This window comes from Schistocerca gregaria, chromosome 9, assembly GCF_023897955.1.
Source record: "Schistocerca gregaria isolate iqSchGreg1 chromosome 9, iqSchGreg1.2, whole genome shotgun sequence".
In the NCBI taxonomy this organism is placed as follows: domain Eukaryota; kingdom Metazoa; phylum Arthropoda; class Insecta; order Orthoptera; family Acrididae; genus Schistocerca; species Schistocerca gregaria.
In genome coordinates this window covers 68,631,930-68,655,153 of record NC_064928.1, presented here as the reverse complement: position 1 = coordinate 68,655,153, position 23,224 = coordinate 68,631,930, and the positions used below count along the sequence as shown (strand labels likewise).

The window sequence follows — 23,224 nt, the reverse complement described above, 5'->3', positions numbered from 1 at the left end:
GAAGGATCTTTAGAGTACTTGGTACAGAAATTACGCTGAACTGTTGTTGCTGACTTCAGTTCTTCAAACCAAAACACACAACTAGCACACTCGGGTCCAGTGAAGCCATCTTTAACACAACTGTTGCTAGTGCTCCTTAAGGTGCGGTTCGGCACTAGTGAATTATGTGAGAATAAACTTGATGTATTTCCCTACAAACGGACACTACAATCTCCTCTGTAGGTCCTATGAATTAATTTATATGAATTTTTAAGAATTTAAAGACCTTTTGAAACACCCAGAATACTGCATTGTGCTACCTTCCTAGATGTTGATCTCCTCCTCTCAGATGGCTCCAGCCGTGCGGAGCGGCCGTGCGGTTTGAGGCGCCATGTCACGGATTGCTCACCCCCTCCCCAGAGGTTTGAGTCCTTCCTCAGTTAGTTTAAGTTGTGTGTAAGTCTAGAGACCAATGACCTCAGTAATTTGCTCCCTTAGGGATACCCACACATTTGAACATTTGGGATGGCTCCATCCTCACCTCGGTCCACATTAAACCCACCAATCAACAACAGTACTTGCACTTTGACAGATGCCACCCTGTCCACATAACACAATCCCCAGTACAACCTAGCCACCCATGGTAGATGGATCTTCAGTGATGAGAACTTCCTCACCTACGAGGGTTGTTTGAAAAGTTCTCAGAATCACCACGAGATATCAGTGCTAGCACAACAAGTTGTTCACGTGATATTCATTGGACTGTTGCCTGTAAACACGTGCCATGTCAGTGCTCTTGGAAGAGAGCTGTGGCGGTGACATGGCTCTTGTTGTTGCCACCTAGTGATTTGTGAAGATGGAAAAAATTGAGAGTCAAGCAGTGATAAGTACTTCGTAAAGCAAGGTATTAATGACAATTTCCAGAATACACTGGGAACTCAGCTCCTTCATATTCAGCTGTTGTCAAGTGGAAAAATGAATTTAAAATTGGTTGGGACAGCTTATATGATGATCCGTGCAGTGGTCAGCCAAGATGTGTTGCTACTAAAGAAATTTCTGCAAAAGTGCACAAAATCATGGTGGTAAATGCCAAACGCTGCCTCGCTTGGTGTAAGGAGCATAAACATTGGATGATTGAACAGTGGAAAAATGTTGTATGGTGTGACGAATGACGGTACACAATATAGTGATCCAATGGCAGATTGTGGGTATGGTGAAAGCCCGGTGTATAGTGCCAGTGTGTATAGTGCCAACAGTAAAATTTGGAGGCGGAGGTGTTGGTCGTGTTTTTCATGGAGGGGGCTTGCACCCCTTGTTGTTTTGCAAGGCACTATTAGAGCACAGGAGTAAATAGATGTTTTAAGCACCTTCTTGGTTTCCACTGTTGAAGAGCAATTTAGGGATGGTGACTGAATCTTTCAACACAATCGAGCACCTGTTCATAATGCACGGCCTGTGGTGGAGAGGGTTACATGACAATAACACCCCTGTAATGGACTGGCCTGCACAGAGTGCTGACCTGAATCCTACAGAACACCTTCGGGATGTTTTGGAATGGCGACTTCGTGCCAGGCCTTGCTGACTGACATTGATACCTCTCCTCAGTGCAACACTCCATAAGGAATGGGCTGCCTGTCCGTAAGAAATGTTCCAGCACCTAGTTGGAGGTATGCCTGAGAGAATGGAAGCTGTTATCTAGGCTAAGGATGGGCCAACACCATACTGAATTCCACCATTACCAATGGAGGGCACCATGAACTTGTAAGTCATTTTCAGCTGGTTGTCCAAGATACTTTCGATCACGTAGTGTACCAGCTCTGCTCCATTCATTGTTAGTGTTTTACGTTGGTGTAACAACAAACCAGCTGTCACATAGAACGAATAGCCACTGCTAAACAATGTGGGCCACATAGTGTCACAATGTGCAGCAGAGTGCAGCATGTGAGATTTCAGTGGCTGCTTCACAGCCTGTGCCTTCTGGATCCTCCAGATTTTCTGAGTACATCCTTCGTTCCTGCAGTCTTCCTGGCTAGCTCATCACCCTGCTATCTCCACCCCCTACCCAATTTTGTGTGTGTGTGTGTGTTTGTGTGTGTGTGTGTGTGTGTGTGTGTCTGTGTGTGTGTGTTCGTTCACATATCAGCTAGTTGTGTGCTGTTATCTTATGTGTTAGGTTACTAAATTGTGTGCCCAACTGTCTGCCACCTACCACCTCTACATGCATCCCTAGCTAGTCCATGTGTGTGTGTGTGTGTGTGTGTGTGTGTGTGTGTGTGTGTGTGTGTGTGTGCATGTTTTTCCTACAAGCTTGAAAAAGGAAGTGTATTCTGAAAGCTAGTATTTTGTTTGTGTACCTATCAGCACTTCTGCTGTTTGGTGGCTTGTCTCCTTTATTCCAGACCTTCCTGAATTATCTTTGATGTTTTTTAAATAGACAATAAAGAATTAAGAAGCCTGTGTTCTGTGAAAAAGACATTTAGTTTTCGCTGCTTTAATGTAGTATGTAGTTTTTTTTTTAAATCCTTGCTTTTGGACCAACACTCACCCTGTGTACCCAGCATTGTTACAAAAATATTTCATGTGTTTCATATTTTTACCAGTGGTCTCTTGTTTTGCTGGAGCACAACTGTTCCGAAATTTCTACATGTACAAGATTAATGGTCGTACGCCAAGAATGAGAACAAAAGAAGTAAACAATCCAGAAACAAATGCTACTTTGACAATGGTATTCTCACATTCTCGGGGAGAAGAGAAAAAACTAACTTGTGACTGAAAATAGTAAACCCAGTGAAACAAATTCAAGGCCAGGGGAATTAAGTATAAGTAGACATTCATTGAACTGTGTCATAAGTAACTGAAAAATAATATAATTCCATAAAGTAACATAGTAAAGCAATAGATAAAAATTTTAACTAGTTGAGAATATACTTAGATTCATGTCTGTACTCATTGTCAGTAACAACATGAGAGAGATTATTTTCCAGAGAAGCAATTCACAAGCATGACACCAGCAATATGACAAGCATTGACATACCCAGAAGAGGAAACTCCTCCAAGGTGGATGCCCTAAAAATTTTCAATGATTTTTGCCCCTCTAGTTGATTTTGTCATTTAAAAATTACAAAATAAAGTTATATAAGTAGTTGACAAAAACCATATTCTTGTATAAAAGAGTTCTATAATATGGACAGTGTTGATTTTAATATGTAAGACTATTGCTGTACACTTTGATTCAGTATGAACAATGTGGTTATAGCATTTAAGACTGCATTTTCTTGATTTCACTTCACAACTGTTGTCTATATTTGATTACGCTTATTTGATGTAAACTGGAGAATGTCCAGTAAATAAAGATTAAAGTACAAAATGACATGAGATGCGTAGCAAAATTCTCTTACAAGTTAACATCACAATATAAAACATTGAAATCTCATTAAGCATAAATGCTCCATGGAGCAATTGCTATTTCACATTTTTACTGCCTCAAGCTTTCAACGACCTCCTCCATCATCATCATCATCATCATCGTCCTTGTCATCAGGGGTATGTAGCAGAATGTTAGGTACTGTATTAAGTTGGCCAGGTTATGTCATGGAGACGTCACAAAGTCACGTAACTTCTATATGCTACCGGATAATATGTCAATATCTGTGACAAAGAACATTGGTAATGATGCTGATTTTGTTATATGAAGGGTGAGTCAGGTTATTTTTCTATTGTAGTTCAGCATCAAGTGCCTTTTCCCATGCAGACACTGATGCAGTTTAAGTTGTTAATACACATTCTGATCTCAGCATCTTCTTCGATGAGAGAATCATAGTAGACAGCTGCATGGGATATTTCCATTTCATCAGACATATGTCGAAATGGTACTGCCTTTTAACTGGATGCATCTTTTTAATTTTCTTGGGTCATCAGAAAATGGATTGAATACTGTGTCTGCTCTGGACTGCACCCATTTTTTTGTGGTATTTCTAAAAAAAAAAGGGAAGGAGTGCTACAGGCTGATCATCTTCTGTGAGTATCTGCGCTGTGCACCCCCCCCCCCCCCCCCCACGCCCCCGTTGTTTTGTGTGTGTGTGTGTGTGTGTGTGTGTGTGTGTGTGTGTGTGTGTGTGTGTGTGTGTGTGTGTAATAGACGACTGGCTTCATATTTTCGTCACTGAGAATAATCAATTTATGAACATATATTGTAATTGGATTGATAACAAAATCTGCTCACCAAGCAGCAGAGCAAGAGAAAACATATATGAAAGGTGTTAGTTTGCAAGCTTTTGGAGCCAGTGGCTCCTTCTTCTGGCAGAGAGGCTGAAGGGGAAGGAATAGGGGTGAAGGAAAAAGACTGGTGAGGTTTAGAAAAAGAGGTAGGATTTGGAAAGCTTGCCCAGAACCCTAGGTCAAGGGAGTTTTACCAGATGGCATAAAACAGGAAAAACTGATTTTTGGGTACTGCACTGGACAAGATGTGAAAACCTGAAGACTTAAAGGTGGAAAATAGGATAATAAGCAAGACAGATTACTGCCAGAACATCATACAAGAGGGGGGGGGGGGGGGGGGGGGGGCGGAGGTGAGTGAAAAATACAAACGTCAGAAAATGAAAACTAGAAAAGTAAAAGGCAGTAAGGCAGTTGGGTGGTGAGAACTGTTAGTCATCTAACCACTTAGTATGAATGGGCCTAGCAGAGGGTGTATACTGGCAACAGACATTATCCTGCTGTTCCAGAGCATGCTGTACAACATAACAGTCTTGACCTCATTCACTGTTTCGCTGCACATGCCATCTGAGTTCTTCAACCAGCCACCAGTTCCTCAGAACTCCGCTGATGGGAACTGGCTCTACTACATGTCCTTGGTTCTCAACACCCACCTGGACTTAATTTATGTTAATTTCTTCAGTCTCGGCATTTCTTCACAATAACTATTCCTTTCTGCACTCCCTTTTAGTCCTCTACATCTTTCATTTTCTGAGCTTTCTATTTTTTACCATCCCTCCTCTCACCACTATCACATACAATTCGCATAGCTTTTCGCACTTGTTAACTTGTGCATGATGTTTTGTCAGTACTCTCTGTCTTGCTTATTACCCTGTCTTTCACCTTTAAGCTCTCAGGTTTTCACATCATGTCTGGTGCAGTCTCTGACAATCAGCCTTTTCTTCTCATGCCATCCAGTAAGACCCACCTGACCTGGAGTTCTGGGTGACTTTTCAGAACTCTAGTCCTTTCCTAAACCTCAGCAGTCCTTTTCTTTGACCCCTCTTCCTTCTGTTCAACCTATCAGCTAGAAGAAGGAGCCACTGGCTCCAAAAACTTGCAGACTTAAGTACCTTTTATATGTATGTTCTCCTGCCACCACTTGGTGAGTGGACTTTTGTCTATTTTGATATTTTCATTGTTATAGCTATTCTTCTGGAATAAGTTTCTTAGGTGTCTGGTCTCAGAATCTTTGTGTTCCTTTCCATACCAGCTATCCCTCACAAGGCTACATGCCCGGTCAGCCATATTGTGCTTGTTGTGTGCGTGAGTGAACTGCTTGACCACCCCAGCTCTGGGTGTTCTGTCAGCCTCTTTCCCACCCCTGTTTAAATGCACACCCAGCTGCCTGCTAGCTTACATGAATTGGAATGGCCTAACATACAATGTGTATGGAAGGAGTCATTCTTCTCACATTCCATAAACAATTGGAACAGTATGAAATTCCAACATGCACCATGTATTTTAGTGATTTGCAGAGTATACGTGTAGATGTACTGCCGCCAGCAAATTTTCTTTTCTTTGCTGGTGCTTCTGGTCTGTTCCCTAATACTTTTGGCTCAATATATGATGTTAAATGTGCTGCAAGTTCTTCCACAAATGAGTCTGTTAAAGTTTAGGGATTGTCAGATAGCACTCCTGTTATTGGATCAGTTGTGTCACTTGCTGTTAGTGACAATAGCATAATTCTTTTGATATAAAAATATCCTTCTCATTTTGTGATGTAGATACTGTTTTTGTTGTGTGCAGATAATGGTAAAAAATGTTTCCCCACAAGTGAAGGATGGCCAAACCACTGCCAGAAACCAAAGCTATGCCTCATCAGTTGGTGCTCCACAGTGTCCCTTTGTAAGTGCAGCAGGTGATACACAGCAGCGTCGCAGGCAAGAACTTGCAGCAGAGCTGAAACAGGTTAGTTTTTGACTAGTGCTTTGAGCTTCTCTCTCTCTCTTTCCATGTGTGTTTGTGCGTGTGCGTTTGTGCGTGTGTGTGTGTGTGTGTGTGTGTGTGTGTGTGTGTGCGTGCTTTTGACTTACGATAATTACTCTCTTTGTCTGCCTCTTCCCGTGTGTTTCATGTACGTGTTTGTGTGTGTGTGTGTGTGTGATGGAGGGGGGGGGGGGTATTCACAAGTGAACATGTCTGAGTATTTCCTTTCCAACACAACTGGTTTGCAAGTTTAATGGAGTAAGTTATAAGTAACATGAAGTGTTGTGTAGATATAACACAGTCATCAACTGAAGTATGTTATTCTGTGTGATTATAATTAACGTGCAGCTTGTCACACAGGTCAAGTGTCAGCTGTAATAATCACATGGCAGTGAAACTTGGTAGCTATTCTAATGCGTTAATGTGGAACAGAACACGCGATCTAGTGTATTGGTTACAATTTGGGCAGGAGCAAAACTGGCACTGTGAATTCAAGAAAGAGATATAGAAATGTTTCCATATGCAATGGATCAATTGTGAATTGTGATTCATTCGTGTCATAACTTAAATACTCTAATCGTTTGATTAGAGTACAGGAGACACATCAAAATATGATTTATACTATTTTATTGATATAAAACTATGGTCAATAAGATGATTTAAAAGTTAATGTAACTTTTTGTGATAAGATACCTTCACATATTTACATAATAAGACAATTGATAAACTACATCCTGCTCAAATATTCAGTTCGCCTTTCATGAATTCAGTAGTGGTGTTGCTGAAGTAGGGTATCGTGCAGCTTTCTTTTCAGTGAATCTAGGTTCATACTCAGAATGTTCTTGGCTTTTGTTTGTTGTTAATCTTCATTCCCATAAACTCGGGAGTTTGAGCATATAATTTTAAATGATGAGCAGACAGCATAAATTTTCCTTTATTTCATGTATTGTAAGAGTGATCAAAGCAGTTATCCTGGCATAATTCTAAATTGTTATGGAAAAAAATGTATCATAGATATATAGGGAGGGCACTGTCAATAATTTCAGATTTTTAAGTAATGGGCGAATTGATTTTCATGACTGTACAGTTGTTTTGAATAATTCTTTTCTATAATTACAGTATGTGCATGAAGTTGTTTGGATTTGTAACTGACTGGTATAGCTATGCTATGCAATTTTTCTTGTGTCCTTGTCAGTAGCATTAGCTAATATTTGCGCTGTAAATGCAAAGCTGCATAGTTTGTTTAATAGATATTCAACATGTTCATTCTAATTTAAACTCTTGTCTATGTTTAATCCCAAAAATTTGACAGGATCCACTTCTTCTAGATTTTGATTTTTGTGGGATGCTGACTGTTTTCTTCTGAGCTGGAGCACATGGGTTTTTGGGATGTTTACAGTTAATCCATTGAGATGAAATTAAATTTCTAAATGATCTGTTGTATTGATGATGCTGATAGGAATAGTTTCTGGCTTCTGTTCTTCAATTTAATATAGTTGTGTCATCTGCAAATAAGACTGAAGGGCCATTTATATTGATTGATAGGTCATTCATTAATGTACAATAGAAACAAAATAGGTCCTTGAGGGACACCTTGTGTTACTGACTTCATTTGGGAAAGAAATTTGCTGCCTTTGTAGAGACAACTAAAAGTCAAACAAATGAGAAAGGCATAATGTTGATGTGATTATTGACCAGTGCTTACACATGTTCAATATGAGCACTACAGGGCTAGATATGCAGCTGGTTTCCAAAATTGGAACTAATATTTTTCCAGTGTAAATCAGTTCCACATTAATGCATTAGAATATCTACGAGGGCTATTCAAAAAGTAGGGAACGTTTTGGCATTACAAAATAACTTAAGTACAAGAAATACATTTTATTATACAGGGTGGTCCATTGATAGTGACCAAGCCAAATTTCTCACCAAATAAGCGTCAAACGAAAAAACTACAAAGAACAAAACTCATTTACCTTGAAGGAGGAAACCAGATGGTGCTATGGTTGCCCCTCTATATGGCACTGCCATAGGTCAAACGGATATCAACTGTGTTTTTTTTTAAATAGGAACCCCATTTTTTAATACATATTAATTTAGTACGTAAAGAAATATGAATGTTCTAGTTGGACCACTTTTTTTGCTTTGTGATGGATGGCACTGTGATAGTCACAAACGTATAAGTACTTGGTACCACGTAACATTCTGTCAGTCCAGATGGTATTTGCTTCGCGATACATTACCTGTGTTAAAATGGACCGTTTACCAATTGCGGAAAAAGTTGATATTGTGTTGATGTATGTGATCAGAATGCCCTACAGGCGTGTGCTATGTATGCTGCTTGGTATCCTGGACGACATCATTCAAGTGTCCGGACCATTTGCTGGATAGTTATGCTATTTAAGGAAACAGGAAATGTTCAGCCACATGTGAAACGTCAACCATGACCTGCAACGAATGATGATGCCCAAGTAGGTGTTTTAGCTGCTGTCATGGCTAATCCACACATCAGTAGCAGACAAATTGAACGAGAATTGGGAATCTCAAAAATGTCAGTGTTGAGAATGCTACATCAACATCGATTGCACCTGTACCATATTTCTATGCACCAGAAATTGTATGGTGACAACTTGTGAATGTTGTGTACAGTTCTGCCACCAGGAACAAGAGAAATTATGGGACAATGACAGTTTTTTGCATTTGTTCTATTTAGCGACGAAGTGTCGTTCACCAACAGCGGTAACGTAAACCGGCATATTATGCACCATTGGGCAAAGGAAAATCCACGATGGCTGGGACATGTGGATCATCAGTGACCTTGGTGGTTAATGTATGGTGCGGCATTATGGGAGGAAGGATAATTGGCCCCCATTTTATCGATGGGAATCTAAATGGTGCAATGTATGCTGATTTCCTACGTAATGTTCTACAATGTTTCGCTGCATGACAGAATGGCAATGTACTTCCAACTTGATGGATGTCCGGCAAATAACTCGCGTGCAGTTGAAGCGGTACTGAATAGCATATTTCATGACTTGTGGATTGGTCATCGAAGCACCACACTGTGGCCCACATGTTCACCGGATCTGATGTCCCCGGATTTTTTTCTGTGGGGAAAGTTGAAGGATATTTGCTGTCGTGATCCAGCGAGAGCGCCTGACAACATGCGTCAGCGCATTGTCAGTGCATGCGCGAACATTACGGAAGGCGAACTACTCGCTGTTGAGAGGTATGTCGTTACACGTATTGCGAAATGCATTGAGGTTGACGGACATCATTTTGGGCATTTATTGCATTAATTTGATATTTACAGGTAATCACACTGTAACAGCATGCATTCTCAGAAATGATAAATTCACAAAGGTACATGTATCACACTGGAACAACCAAAATAAAATGTTCAAATGTACCTACGTTCTATATTTTAATTTAAAAAACCTACCTGTTACCAACTGTTCGTCTGAAATTGTGAGTCATATGTTGACTATTATAGCGCCATCTATCACAAAGCGATAAAAGTGGTCCAACTGAAACATTCATATTTCTTTATGTACTACATAAATATGTAATAAAAAATGAAGGTTCCTATTTAAAAAAACACAGTTCATATCCGTTTGACCATGGCAACGCCAACTAGTGGGCCAACCATAGTGCCATCTGGTTTCCTCCTTCAAGCTAGACAGGTTTCATTCTTTGTAGTTTTTTCATTTGACACTTATTTCATGAGATACTTGGCCTGGTCACGATCAATGGACCACGCTGTATACATCTGAAAGTGCGACTGGCATACTACTTTTCCACAGTCACCGAACACATTGAGGCACTTATCATAGCGATGGACAAGCTTTGAAAGACCTTCATAGTAAAATTCTACCGCCTGAGACTCCAGCCAGTGAGTCACGCGTGGCTGGAGGTCTGCCTTGCCTAGCTTTTGAGTGACAATTCCAGACAACAAAGCCCGTGAAACTTGTGAAAAAGAAAGTGAAATCTCCGTTATTCTGAAGCCATGGTTTTCACGAATCGTTTCATCAACTTTAGCAATCATCCGTCACAATGCTCGAGTGTCCACTCTTCTCTTCATCATGAACATTGGTTTGGCCATTTTTAAACTGAAAGCACAATTTCCAGATGGAACATTCACTCATTACATTGTTTCCATACAGTCCACACAGTTCACAATAAATTTCTATAGGTTTTAGCTTTTTGCCAACAAAAACTGTATCACAGGCCACATCTCACAACTGGCGGGATTTTTGTTTGCAGTGCACATTTTAAATTCGAATATAGAAAAAAATCAGATGTTTAGAGACGTTCCCACTGTGACGGATGGATGCCAACTGAGATGCCGAGCCTGCACATTTCAAAATATGTGGTCGGCAAGCGCCTAGTGGCATCAGATGGAAACGTTCCCTACTTTCTAAATAGCCCTCCTACAATGTTTTGCTGCCCTATGATAATTACAGCCCACACTGGACGTCTGTGAGTAGTTGCTTTTAATTATAACCAACTAGTATCTTTCACTGTAGGAACACAGTATTGTGAGGTAGCAGTAGTAGAGTTAGGAAGACTTAATATTTGCTAGTAAAATGTCCTACATCTTAAACAATAACATGCACTACCAGTAGGAACAAGAATTCTACTCCTCTTAAAGAGGACTGGGGAGATTGTCACGCCTTTTGATCTCATTGTCATATAAGGTGAAGAATTTGTTAATTTAATTATGAAATAATCCTAAAATTCTCAGTCATCTTGGAATTCTTAAAGTAATTCTTTACATTGGGAACACACATTCCTTCTTTTTTACAGTTGATGTATTCTGTCACAAACATCCTCATAGTAAGAAAGGTATTGGAAAGAAAATAAATGGCATAAGGTGATACTATTGAATAAGACAATCAAAACAACAGACTGCCAGTTTGATTGTGAACTGAGAGATAGCAAACTGATTCACTTAAAAAGTTTGCAGTTGGAAAGCCCTCTGTTGTCTTGTCATAGGGCTAGAATATAGGAAACAGCCAGTAGTAAATAATAAGGAAACTTTAGTCATGCTTTGTGAATAAACATTTGCAAAGGAAATAAGTATGTGAAATGAGGGACTAGAAAAATAAATAATTATGATGATAACTGAGGAAGAAATGTCTGAAACAACTATGAAATTGAAGTATTGATAAAAAAGAAAATAATCTCAAAATATCATTACCTATGAAATATCTTTCATTGAATTAAGGTTTTCTAGTACTCTTATTCACAGTCACAATCTCCCATAAAGCAGCCACACCTGAGATTTGCCCTACCATTCTTTATGAACTTGCGATGTCCCCTTGTAGTCATTCTTACAGGAAGGAAAGAAGACTAATGTTTAATGTCCTGTTGAGAAAAAGGTCATTAGAGCTGGAGCTCAGGCTGAGATTATGAAAGGGTGAGGAAAGAAATCAGTCACAGTCCTCAAGGTTGCCTTAAGTCATTTAGGGGAATCACAGAAAACCTAAAGCTTAATGGCCTGATGGTGATTTGACTTATTGTCCTCCTGAATGTGAGTCCATTGTGATATCTTCTGTGCTGCTTTGCCCAGACTTGCGTTAGCTCCTACAGCCAGCAATAATGTGTGTGTGATCTGTTTCTTTGTGAATGTCTGTGGGTATGTTGTCTATTTCAGAAGAAGCCTTTCTGGCTGAAAGCTTAAGTGTTTAATAGTCTTTTTGTTTGTGAGGCAGCATCTCTGCTCTGTGGTGAGTAGCAATCTATCCTTTTTATAATATTGTCAGCTTGCCCAATCTTAGTCAGTCTATGTGAGTGAACAGGTTGCAGCTTTCCAGCATTGTCCTTGGAGGCAATCCAGGGGAGGTGTTTCTAGTTTTTAGGAGTTCTGTCTCGATGTGGATATAATCTACTTGCTCTGTATTTCTGCATATGCCATACTGATTATACGTCTATTTTCATTTCTTAGTATCCTGTCAATGCATCATAGCTTACTATTTCTTTATGTATGACTGAAGGTGTGAGATTGTGTTTTCTATCTCATTACATTGTTTCTGGCTCATACATGGGTCTTGTGAGAAACTATTATTTCTGGTTTCATTGTTTCATTGCTGTTATCTCTTCTCTCTCTCTCTCTCTCTCTCTCTCTCTCTCTCTCTCTTCCTCTCCCCCTCATCCAGCCTCCCATCACCCTACTCCACAACCATATTTAGCTTTCTGTCTTTGCATTTATAGTTAATTCTTAAGTTAGTATTAGTGGTTGTAGGATGGATAGAATGTTTGTGTACTTTGTGCACATGCAGGGATAGTTTGTGGACAGCTGAAGATGCTTTTGACAATGGTTACCTGTCTTCAGGCTCCTGCCGCAGTGTGTAGTGGTGGCAAAGATTCTGATGCACCACTTGGTATGCTCCACATGCTGATTTTTTCACTGATGGGCTCCACTGCCAAGATACCTTGCAGTACAACCAACATGGTGGATCTGCTCTGACTGGAGAGTAATGGGTGTGTGTGTGTGGGGGGGTATACATATCATTTGAGGCACAGAGGCAATATGGAGGCTGGCTGTCTGGCTTCACCCATTCACCCAGTGAGTGAACAGGTTGCAGCTTTCCAGCATGGTTCAAACAGGCAATTTAGGGAAGTGGTTTGCTAGTTGTTAGGAGTTCCAAAGTTATGGAACCCCTTAAGGAAACAGTGTTCAGGACCAGAAAGAAATCCATTGTTCATTCAGTGTGTCTGCGGGGGAGGGGAGCTCATCTGAGATGTGGAAGAGGCCCTGCCTGTGGCTACTGATGGTGCAATAGTCTGCTTATTGTGGCTCATGTTGGCAGCAGTGATGGCTGTTGCTTGGGTTCTGAGGCCATCCTCAGTTTGTATAAGCAGCTGATGAAAGGGCTGAAGATGCTGGCCTCATGCGCTGGGTGCAAATTGAGCTCATAATTTGCAGCATCATTCCCAGAATAGATCGTGATTGCTTGGCTTGGATCCTGTCAGTTCTGTGAATGTCTTGGCTGCAGACTTCTGGACCTACAGTGCGAGGTGGAGAAATGTATGACTGCCATTGGTAGCCAGCAACTCTTGTGAAGTGCTCTTGGGTTCTTTTTCAGGCTAGGTGGTAGTCCAAGGTACTCTGATAAACAGTTGCCAGTTGATATGCAGAGAGTGAAATCAGGCTGTGTACAAACTAATGACACCTTGTCTGTAAAAATGTCTATAGTATATTGTTGAAGTATTCTTAGAAAACTTACTGAATTTGCTGTTCTCCATGAAATTTGTCACTCACATATTTATTTATTTGAGATACATATTCCATAGATCCAGTATGGCGTGATTACGCATGGATGTGGAATGAGTCAAAGCAGATACAATGTAGATATCATACAATACAATACGTACCGGTATATTGCACATGGTAGATGAATGATTCAAAACTGGTAAAATACAATAATATAATCAAGAAAATAAACAATACAATACAAAAATACAATAGTGATAACAAACAATACAGATAACAGTGACAGAGGAAATAATCTGCATTACTACTCAAATTATTTATCTCCGTTGAAGAATTCATCTAAAGAGTAGAAACATTTTTCCAGTAGGAATTCCTATAACTTTTTTTGAATACCATTTTACTTTCTTTTAGCCACTCTATATTACTCAGGAGTGTGTTAAAGATATTTTCACTTTACCCCTTTTTGTACCAGAGAGAGATTTTTCCATTCACAGTTATTATCATCTTTCGGCCTTGTGTTATAATGATAGTATGCCTCATTTGTTTCATATTCAGAGGAATTGAGAAGAGTGAAAGCCAGGAGTGAGAGGAGATATTGTGAGGTAGTGGTTAATATACCTAACTGTTTAAAAAGATTTCGACATGAGGTTCTTAGAGGGACATTACATATAATTCAGACTACTTTTTTCTGGCTTACAAAAAAATTTTTTTTGAATGTGGTGAGTTGCCCAAAAGATTATTCCATAGCACATCACTGAATGAAAGTAGCCAAAATATGCAGATTTTGATACGTTGATGTCTCCAATTTTGGAGATTTTTCGGATGGCAAATGTACCTTCCCAAAAAGAATATATAAAACCCATACTAAAAAATCCATTAACAAACCTTGGATTACCACTGGAATTAGGATTTCTTGCAAAAGAAAGAGACAGTTGTACATCGCCTAATAAAAAAATAATAATAACAATAAAAAATTTAAAAATATCTGATTACACTAACCATTTAAATAGCACTCTACCCTTTCTATATTACTGTTAATATAATATTTCTGCTCATTAAAATTCAGTTCGCAGAAAGTTAGCATTTACCAAATTACTGTTCCTTGTAAGGTAAAAAATAGATTTATAGGTAAATTATTAAACACAAGCATTTTTAGGTACAGGCAATCCAAAGGAAATGTTGACAGCATAAAGAAACAGAATGTTGGAAAAGGGAAAGTAAAACTGTTAAAACTGAGAGATGTAGAAATAAATTTTGTATGTAAATTATTGAAAAGATTTTTAAACACAGGTGATCCAAAAACAAATGTTGAAGGTATGAAAATGCCGAACACGAGGAAAGGGAATGTAAAACTATTGTAAGCCTGTATCTTCAATAACACAGTCTAAGCACAAATTATTTAGTGGCAAATCACAGAATTTTAAAGTTCTTGACTCATTGGGGAGGACGGGGAGTGTCACCTTCTGAAGGTGACAGTACAGTACACTGGGAGTTTGTTGAATAACTCACATGTTAGGCTTGAAAAAATTCAAATATGAAACACACTTTTGGTGCATACATATGCCATCAATTTGTTCACTGAAAACAGAACTTAAGTGAACGAAAGTAGTATCACATTAGGCTAGCAGGTATGTCTGTGTGCTAATAAAACATCAACAGTAGGTAACAACAAGGTCCAAATACAGTCCAGGAGAAAAGCACATAGCACAGGATTGTTATCAATAGGTACACCAGAGAACTTGTTGTAAACTTTGGATGGTTGCAACTAATGAGATTGTGGAAATCCATGGGAGACTTTCCACATGAAGGCTGTGGATCTGATACCAGATCTGGCTCAGACTGGCAGGCCTCCTGTATTTTATTCAGATCCATAGGAGTGCTTGGGACAAACAAAGAACCAGAAATTCCAGCGGCCCACCACTTGAGATGCCGTCCTGGAACTGGTCCCTGCATCTGCTATTGGTGGTCCTTGGGTTGGGCAAGATAGGGTGTGCATAGTGTTGTGGCAGATCCAAAGGTGGAATTTGTTGCATACGGCTCAAATTGAGCTGATTCCAATGCCTGTAAAGTATGCCTCAAGGTGTAGCAATCAGGACCAGCTGCTGGTCTTGCTGGGCAGCAATTGAGAAACACATCCAACCAGAATACATCTGAATGTGTATGCCAAAGTGGGGATGCCACACCCTAATAGTCACATAAAATAGATAAATAAAAAAAACTGAAAGGTTATTCCAAACCTATGTACTAGAGTGAGGATAGTCTGCAGATGAAGAAATATAAGAAAAGTGTGTTCATCATCAGTATAGTCAGTTGCCATGTGCAGAATAGGAAATCCTAGAATAAGATAGATGATGAAACAATAAGTACATGATGAAACAACAATAGCAATAGTAATAGTGACAGCTGTAGTAATAGTCAGTATAACAGACTGTTAATCTCCTTTATAATAACAGTAACAGATACATACTTAAACATTTTGCAGGTTTGTCGCAAGTACTGTGAGGAAACAGATAGTGTACAGATAGGCAGCACAGACATGTCAGCAGAAGACACTGCAGGGCAGCTCCACTCCAGTCCTGCAGTTAATGCTGCCAATAAAGAATTAAGCCAAGATGACCCTGCTCAGCTGCCATGTGTAGATGCGAGTGAACAGCTGGAAAATGGTAATAAGGTGAATTTATTAGTTCAGGAATCTCACAGAAATGTGATTCTCACTTGAACAATGAAAAATCTGGGGTGAAACAAAACTGTATTATGAAAAGGAGAAGCTGAATATCAGATACGCATAACAAAAAGAGTGACACAGAGGGTTTTGTGTGTGTGTGTGTGTGTGTGTGTGTGTGTGTGTGTGTGTGTGTGTGTGTGTGTGTGTGTGTCAGAGAGAGAGAGAGAGAGAGAGAGAGAGAGAGAGAGAGAGAGAGAGAGAGAGAGAGAGATATCTAGCTTTGATGAATGCCTTATTTGTGTCAGTCTTTTTGTTATGCCTATCTGCAACTCAGCATCTGTGCTATATGGTGAGCAGCAACTGTCCTTTTCATAATATTGAAATATTGATTCTCACTTAAGTTTTACATTGTTTTGTTGATTCTTTGAGTGAAGCTCTGTGTATTAATGATACTTACAGAAAGTACCTTTACATTATAAGACAACATTCAATTTTGTCTGTCTGTTTTTCTCATGTGTTCACATCAAATTTTCTCTAATAGAAATTTTAATAAAATGTATACTATCACTTTTCAAAATATTACTATGAATTATTTGCTAAAAGAATGGAAAAATGGATAAAGGCCAACCTTTGGAAAGACAAATTTTGGTTTCAAAGAAACTTAGCAATATGTGAGGCCAATACTGACACCACAAGTTATTCTAGAAGATAGGCTGAAGAAAGACAGGCCTAAATTTGTAAATTTAGTGAAAACCTTTCATAACGTTGATTGGACTACACTTTTTGAAATTCTGAAGGTAGCAGGAATAAAATACAGGTACTGTACAACTTGTACAGATATCAGACTACGGTTACAAGAGTCAAGGGACATGAAAGGGAAGCAATGGTTGAGATGGCAGTTGGATAAGGTTGCAGCCTATCCCTGATGTTACTCAATTTTTACAGTGGGCAAGCAGTAATGGCAACAAAGCAGAAATTTGGAATGGGAATTAAAGTTCAGAGAGAAGAAATAAAAACCATAAGGTTTACTGATGACATTGTAATTCTGTCAGAGTGACTTAAGGAAACTTCAGCAAAACTCCACCAGCCAGGGACACGAAAAAAATTAGAAATGGAAAGTAACGAGATTCTTTCATATTCTCTGGCAAGGATTTCATATACAGTTCTACAGCCTCCAATATGATAGTAGCTGAAGCCATGTTTGCTGCAACTCAAAGATCCATAAATAAAACGTCTACTTATGTTCATATATCCTGGCAATCTCAAGCACACCCATACTGCCCTCCTAATGGAGGAAGAATGATTCAAAGAAGATAAAACCAAGGAAACGGTAGCAATGTAACAAACCACATGATATTCATTTTGTCTTGGGGAAATACTGCTGCACAGTTGTAAAATTCAAAATCTGTCATGGACAACCTTCTCAACATTAAGTCCCCATATTTCAGCATATGTCTCTGAAAGGAAAGGGTAATGAGAAATACTGCAACCAACGGTTGCTTCATCAGAGAAGAGGGAAGGAGAGGGAAAGACGAAAGGATGTGGGTTTTAAGCTAGAGAGGGTAAGGAGTCATTCCAATCCCGGGAGCAGAAAGACTTTCCTTAGGGGGAAAAAGGACAGGTATACACTCGCTCACAAACACACATATCCATCCGCACATATACAGACACAAGCAGACATTTGTAAAGGCAAAGAGTTCGGGCAGAGATGTCAGTCGAGGCGGAAGTAAAGAGGCCAAGATGTTGAATGACAGGAAGGGTATGAGCAGCGGCAACTTGAAATTAGTGGATGTTGAGGCCTGAAGGGTAATGGGAAGAGGGGATATACTGAAGGGCAAGTTCTCATCTCTGGAGTTCTGACAGGTTGGTGTTGGTGTTAGTGGGAAGTATCCAAATAACCCGGACAGTGTAACACTGTGCCAAGATGTGCTGGCCGTGCACCAAGGCATGTTTAGCCACAGGGTGTTCCTCATTACCAACAAACACTATCTGCTTGTGTCCATTCATGTGAATGGACAGTTTGTTGCTGATCATCCACACATAGAAAGCTTCACAGTGTAGGCAGGTCAGTTTGTTTTCCACGAAGACCTAGGCTGTAGGGAAAAGACCGTTTGATGTGGAAAGGGTGGCAGCTGTCATAACTGAGGTACTGTTGCTTGTAGGTGGGTTTGATGTGGCAAACGAATCTGCTCCAATCCGGAATCCCTGAACCATTATACCAACAACCTGAAAACAGCTTTCGCATTCCGCAACTACCCTCCCGACCTGGTACAGAAGCAAATTATCAGAGCCACTTCATCATCCCCTCAAATCCAGAACCTCCCACAGAACCACCCCAAAAGTGGCCCACTTGTGACAGGATACTTTCCGGGACTGGATCAGACTTTGAATGTGGCTCTTCAGCAGGGATACGACTTCCTCAAATTCTGCCCTGAAATGAGATCCATCCTTCATGAAATCCTCCCCACTCCACTAAGCGTGTATTTCCGCCGTCCACCTAACCTTCGTAACCTCTTGGTTCATCCCTATGAAATTCCCAAACCACCTTCCCTACACTCTGGCTCCTACCCTTGTAACTGCCCCCAGTGTATAAATTGTCCTGTGCACTCTCCCACCACCACCTTCTGCAGTCCTGTAACCCGGAAGGTGTACACGATCAAAGGCAGAGCCACGTGTGAAAGCACCCACGTGATTTATCAACTGACCTGCGTACACTGTGAAGCTTTCTATGTGGGAATGATCAGCAACAAACTGTCCATTCGCATGAATGGACACGGGCAGACAGTGTTTGTTGGTAATGAGGATCACGTTGTGGCTAAACATGCCTTGGTGCACGGCCAGCACATCTTGGCACAGTGTTACACCGTCCGTGTTATCTGGATACTTCCCACCAACACCAACTTACCAGAACTCCAGAGATGGGAACTTGCCCTTCAATATATCCTCTCTTCCCGTTACCCACCAGGCCTCAACCTCCACTAATTTCGAGTTGCCTCCGCTCATACCTCGATTGTCATTCAACAACATCTTTGCCTCTGTACTTCCGCCTCGACTGACATCTCTGCCCGAACTCTTTGCCTTTACAAATGTCTGCTTGTGTCTGTATATGATCAGATGGATATGTGTGTGTTTGTGAGCGAGTGTATACCTGTCCTTTTTTCCCCCTAAGGTAAGTCTTTCCGCTCCTGGTATTGGAATGACTCCTTACCCTCTCCCTTAAAAACCACATCCTTTCGTCTTTCCCTCTCCTTCCCTCCTTCCTTATGAAGCAACCGTTGGCTGTGAAAGCTTGAATTTTGTCTGTGTGTGTTTGTGTTTGTTTATGTGTCTATCAACATGCTAACGCTTTCGTTTGGTAAGTTACAAATTACAACAGAGTGAAGAGAGTTAGATGTTATTTTTTAGAGCTAACTGTGCCACTTTTTCCAGTGCAGTACGAACATATAGGCCATTGCTGTTACAGTTTATTACCTCTTAAAAATGTGGTGCACCACAATTTTGATACACCAGTCTATTCTGTAGCATTTTCAGTTACAGAGAGGAGATGTTACTGTAAGATACAGTGCTCTGCTCTGCTATGGATCAGGCATGGAATTCCCGAGCACCATGAACTCGGAAGGAACTGAGGGTGATCTTGAGGAACTTGATTACTGCTGTTATGGAATATGGAGGTTTGTAGATGTTCCCAAGATAAAAATTCCACTCCATGGTGTAAAATATTGCTCCACATGCTGTCACCAATCAGGAATCAACTTTTTACTACCATAGAACTTGTTATGATAAGAGGGGCTAGGACTTATATTCCAAAAGTGATGAAGTTTACAGCTGCTCTGTCTCTATATTAGAGTTGTATCCTACATTGCTTGTAGTTTCTAACACACCACTTGGTCATAACAGAATTCATCACAAGATTAAGCTGCATTTCAGATTGAATTCCAAAGGAATCTACCTAGTCTGTTGTGGCTTAATCTGGGAGAGAGAGCAATTTCTCAATTTATGAAAAGGTGTTATTGTAATACAGTTCCTGAAAGTATTCAGTGACCCTACCTGCCCAGGAATTGTTGCACCACCATCTGTGTGCAAAAAAGGTTGCAGCAAATGGTGAATCACTATCTCACTTGGGTTCTCAAACCCAGATGTTTTCTTAATTTCAGTATGGATTCAGCAGGTATTGTTTACCATAGCTGATGACCTAAGCCGGCCACTGTGGCATAGCGGTTGATGCGCTTCCGTCCAGAACTGCGTTGCTGCTACGGTCACAGGTTCGAATCCTGCCTCAGGCATGGATGTGTGTGATTTCCTATTTAAGTTCTAAGTCTAGGGGACTGATGACCTCAAATGTTAAGTCCCATTGTGCTTAGAGCTATTTGAACCATTTTTTGATGACCTGACTCTGTTGGAAGTTATAGTACATCAGGATTTCTTGTGGAAACAGCACTCAGTAGACGTCTTTTTCAATCCTGAAGAGGCCTACAATGTCTCATTGAGGGATAAGTGTTCTGGGAGAGACTGATGAATATCGATTTTGCAGAAATCTTACCTTATTTATATTGTGTTTTCTCTCCCAATATTATATTAGTTCTCTGAGAGTGATTTGAACAGGATAATGGTTTCCCTCAAGATGGTAACCAAAGTGAACTATCTTTGTATGTGTGATTAGTACATGGTACATACTGCCCTGTTCAGCTGGAAAAAAGTGGAAATTTTTTGATCCAAGAAAACCCCTGGAATTTTTTTAAAAATTCTTGGACTTTTTCATTATTTTATTTTTCATTTAAATTTTTATAATTTTGACTTGTAAGAACTGATACTATAACAAAGAATTTTACTTGAGCCTACTACTGCAGAATAATACTGCAGCAGAGAAAAACACCAAAATACAACTTGAGTTGCAAAGAAGAAGAGCCATTTACAAGAAGTGCACACAAAAGTGTCTGCTGATAGAAAAATGTGTTGGAGGCTTTAGGATGAGGACTAAGAAACACCTCATAACATCAAACTGCTTTTGATGAGTGTGACACCACAACTGTTTACATTTCTAACAGATTGCGGGAAAATATTGCAAATAGTGATGCAAGAAGCATTACTGCCAAAGTAAATTTTCTTTTACACAATATGGATTATGCTGTATGTGAGAATGTGTGATGAATTTCTTAGATCATAGAGCAGTTGACTCTCTTTCAGAACTTAATGCTTTGAGGAACAGCCACAAGGAAAAATTGTGGGCCCAGAATACTGGCCGTTTATGCCATTATTTAAAAATTTACTGGCATACTTATCTTTGATATTTCGTGAAAGGTAACACATGCTAAAAAAAAGCTCGAGCTTGAAAGTTAATTTTTCACATGTATTCAGCACGGTAACCCACGAAATGTTCAATGCACAACAGTCTAATCTTCCTTGTCAGAAATATTCACCTGCTGCAGTTTAAGCTGTGGTCTTATGATACTGCCTAACACCACCATTAGGAGGGAAAAAAAGGAAAGAGAAAATAGCTTATCTTGTAATTATGTTGTGTGTACATTAACTCTAACCATTAATTTTTCCAATTTGTATGACCACACTACGTAACAGCAATGTTGCTATCGGCTGACTACATCATGTATCCTATGCACTGAATATCTCCTGTGTTTGGCTGATTTGATCATGTGACATGAATGAACTATGATTGGCTGACAAGAGCACATCACCCAGCTGAATCTCAATTTCAGTGTTTTGGAAGCTACCATGCTGTATTTGGCGAAATTCTTATTTATACTTTCATAACTCGAAAATATGCAATGTACATGTTGCCCATGAAAGGTTTTTCCAAAATGAATTGTTTTTTTGCTGGGTTTTGTTTCCTAAAGTGCCAGGAAGGTCTCAGCTGCTTTATGAAATGTCTGAGGGAAAGTGTATTGTCCCCTTACATGGAAAAAGTGTATTTTCATCCAGGGTATGGTGTGTTTTCGCCCAGCAAAAAGTGTATTTTTCCCTCCATGTCCTCCACAGTGATAGCAATACATCAGACACACTGACTGAAGGTATGAATAAGACACTCACTTGTTTGGGAATGTCAATTTTTATCAGTCTCATTGCATTTTTAACCTGTCAGTTGCACAAAAGAAGGCCACCATTCTAACTGTCGAAGTTCAGTGACATTTAACAGGTGTCATATTTTATTTGAGAGTATCCATTGTTGTACTTACAGGGCCTGACTGAAAGTTCTCTGAAATCATTGAATATCTACCCTGCCTTAACCACAGGCTACCATAAGAGTTGCATTGGGATTATAGTTGTTCTAGAACAGAAAGTGAAAACAATCGTAAGAAGAGTGTACCGATAAACTATTGGAAAAAGATTAGGTTTGATCTTACAAAGCCACAACATTCAGTTAACAGCAACGTAAGTGGCAGTGGTGTGATCCAGTCTGCTGTGAGTGAAACATCAAATAATCGTTTTCACATTTTCGCTGATAGTCATTGTAGAAGCATGGCTGATATAGTGAAAAGCAGTTTTAATGCTGCCAATGTTTGTGGAATTGTGAAGCGAGGTGCTAAATTTCAAGAAGTTGTAGCGGGGTGTGATCCTGAAAAGGTAAAAAACGAGTGTGTGATCTTAATAGGTGGCTCAAACAATGTTGCCTGCAAACGAAGGGAATGATGTCATACAGTCGCTCAGGAAGAAAATATCGGTGCTTCATCAGTCTAAGGTATTTGTTGTGAACATTCCAAAGAGACATGACTTAATTCCACAGTCCTGTGTAAATGAGGCCATCTCACAAACGAACTCTTTAAGTTAGCAAAGTTGTGTAAGCATTTGAAAAATACTTGTGTTGTAGATATAAGCAATTCTGGACGAGAATTATTTACAAGACACGGTATGCACCTGAACAGAGCAGGAAAAAAAGCATTAGGTACCCTCTTAAAAACAAAAATATCGGAAGAAGTCCACAAATGTACCCCAAAGTTGGAACCAATCGCACTTAAATGGCTCCAACCATCAAGTCAGTCTCGGTTTCATACTCAAATGTTTCAGGAAATTGTTAGTAATGAACATACTGTGTCTGTAGCTACAGATAATTTTTTAGGCAAAAGTTTACATCTGTCTCTAATTCCAAATGACGATTTTTCACCAAAATGTGGGAGGACTTGGTAATAAAGTAAATGACATTACTGTTCTGTTAGAGGAACCACAAGGAA

The 23,224-nt window shown here is 39.8% G+C and overlaps 1 protein-coding gene across 6 annotated transcripts in view; it reads left to right on the top strand.

Moving 5' to 3' along the window:
* LOC126291636 (uncharacterized) overlaps positions 1 to 23,224 on the top strand; it is a 163,767-nt gene that overhangs the window by 126,392 nt on the left and 14,151 nt on the right. For 4 of the 6 annotated variants that reach the window (XM_049985200.1, XM_049985204.1, XM_049985203.1 and 1 more), the window contains 2 exons: positions 5,983 to 6,144; positions 15,861 to 16,041. In XM_049985200.1, coding sequence (XP_049841157.1) covers positions 5,983 to 6,144; positions 15,861 to 16,041 — 343 coding nt within the window. Of the gene's footprint in view, positions 1 to 5,982; positions 6,145 to 15,860; positions 16,050 to 23,224 lie in introns of all 6 variants that reach the window. The other 2 variants (XM_049985201.1, XM_049985205.1) reach the window with 1 other exon arrangement.